Source organism: Notothenia coriiceps, unplaced genomic scaffold, assembly GCF_000735185.1.
Source record: "Notothenia coriiceps isolate Sejong01 unplaced genomic scaffold, NC01 NC01_scaffold00020241, whole genome shotgun sequence".
Lineage (NCBI taxonomy): Eukaryota > Metazoa > Chordata > Actinopteri > Perciformes > Nototheniidae > Notothenia > Notothenia coriiceps.
Window position 1 is genome coordinate 1 of NW_011352942.1, and position 2,484 is coordinate 2,484.

Here is a 2,484-nt window from a genome sequence, read left to right on the forward strand (position 1 = left end):
AAACGGTAACCCCATATCCACCTACATATCTGTTAACGTGGAAAGTGGAGTTATACAAGCAGTTCGACCATTTGACTACGAGCAAATTAAAACTCTTGATATTTTTGTAAAAGGGCAGGATGGGGGTTCCCCACCTTTAAGCAGTAATGCCACAGTTAAAATAAATATTCAAGAACAGAACGACAACCCTCCTCAGGTCCTGTACCCAGTCCAGACTGGTGGCTCTCTGGTGGCTGAGATGGTGCCTCGTTCAGCAGATGTTGGCTATCTGGTCACTAAAGTGGTGGCTGTTGATGTGGACTCTGGACAGAATGCCTGGCTCTCCTATAAACTGCAGAAAGCCACAGACAGGGCGCTGTTTGAAGTGGGCTTACAGAATGGAGAAATAAGGACTATCCGCCAGGTGACTGATAAAGATGCTGTGAAACAAAGACTGACTGTTATAGTGGAGGACAACGGGCAGCCCTCTCGTTCAGCTACAGTCATTGTTAACGTGGTGGTGGCTGACAGCTTCCCGGAAGTGCTGTCTGAGTTCACTGACTTTACACAGGACAAGGAGTACAATGACAACCTGACTTTTTACTTAGTGCTGGCTCTGGCTGTAGTGTCCTTCCTCTTCATCACATCAGTGAAGATCTACAGGTGGAGACAGTCTCGCATCATGTTTCACTCCAATCTCCCTGTGATTCCATATTATCCTCCACGTTACTCAGACACTTTGGGGACAGGGACTCTCCAACACGTGTACAACTACGAGGTGTGCAGGACGACTGACTCCAGAAAGAGTGACTGTAAGTTTGGCGGAGCAGGTAGTCAGAACGTGCTGATAATGGACCCCAGTTCTACAGGGACGATGCAACGGATACAGAGTGAAAAGAGCATCCTGGATGAACCAGACTCTCCTCTAGAGGTTAGTTATGTGGGGTTATTTCAGTTGTAAGCTCTTCACACGATTTATGTGGCTGAAACATTTGTTATAGCGCAATGCATCAGTATTTTGCAATCAGAACCATGGACTGTGGCCATGGTCGCGCCCTGGGCTTTTTTTTTCTATTTATTGAATTTCTTTAATGTGCTTGCCAATATCTATCTATTTATCTATCTATCAGATTTACATCTATCTATCATATTATGCAAACCATAACATTCAATGAATTAGTATTTAACTATTTCATTTGTTACTTGGTATTTATATATATGTATAATGGAACTCTTTGTACATAAGCGAACATATTGTATTGATATTTCCTTTCCACTTCATCATAACGGTGTATGAATATGTTTTTTTAACCAATGTATGAAGTATGCCCCTCATTATAGAATTGCATTTTTTAATCAACTATTTGATTGGTTATCTCTCCTTGTACATATCGAAATGGTTTGTGCTCGAGTAGCCTACAGTTTTTTTTTTCCGGGCACATTCTGTAGTTCATCACTCTGTACTCTAAGGGCCGCTGTAGGCCAGTGTGTTGAGTTGTCATGGTATACTTGTAAAGAAACCTCCCCATTACGGTGATATCACATAGAGAAGGACAGACACAGGGTTACAGCGTCGGTGGACATTCAACCGAGAGTGGAGAAGCTCTTTTTACCGATGAAGACGAATATGGATTTACCCATTTTACTCTGTTTTTAAAACTGTGAAGGACCATAGATATCCTTGCATCGCGGAACATAACTCGTTTTACTGCATTTTGCGAGGAAAATGTCGGGCAGAACAATGAGACTGCAAGTACTGTTGTTTTATTTGGTCTTTCGTCTCAGTTCAGTGCTCGGCCAGGTCAGCTACTCCATCCCCGAGGAAATGCCGAGTGGCGCTTTAGTCGGTGCTCTTGCTCAGGATTTGGGATTAGATGTAAAACGACTGAAATCCGGTCAAGCTCGCGTTTTTACAGGAGACAGTGCGGGATACATCGAGCTGAACAAAGACCGAGGAGTGCTTATTATCAAAGACAGGGTCGACAGAGATACGATTTGCAGACAGACTACGCCTTGTGCTTTGCATTTTCAGATAATTTTGGAGAATCCCATGGAGTTCTACAGTATCACAGTCGAGATTACAGACATAAATGATAATCCTCCAACCTTTGAAAAAAATGAAGTCAGTTTTAAAATCAGCGAATCTGCTGTAATTGGATCAAAGTTTGTATTAGACAGAGCAATTGATCTTGATGTTGGCAAAAATGGTCTCCAGAAATACGAACTTAAGCCGACTGATAATTTTGTACTAAAACGTGAAAGTCAAGCTGATGGAACAGAAAAAGTGGAAATGATTTTGCAGAAGCCCCTCGACAGAGAGAAGGACGAATTGATCTCTTTAGTGTTAACAGCGTTCGATGGAGGAGACCCGCAAATGTCAGGAACAATTCGGATTTTGATAACGGTATTAGATGTCAATGATAATGCTCCTATTTTTATACTGTTAAAAGATGAAGACAAATAGTTTCGATCCAGAATCAATATTTGCTCATATAAAAGTATTCT

General features: G+C 41.8%; 1 protein-coding gene across 1 annotated transcript; it reads left to right on the forward strand.

Moving 5' to 3' along the window:
- Nucleotides 1-113: 113 nt before the first annotated feature.
- On the forward strand, nt 114-910 carry LOC104952624 (protocadherin beta-16-like; the record flags this gene model as incomplete). The annotated part of the gene is made up of 1 exon (XM_010779476.1): nt 114-910. A coding segment is annotated over one exon (797 nt), but the record flags the coding sequence as incomplete, so codon positions are not given.
- Between the last annotated feature and the right edge of the window lie 1,574 nt (nt 911-2,484).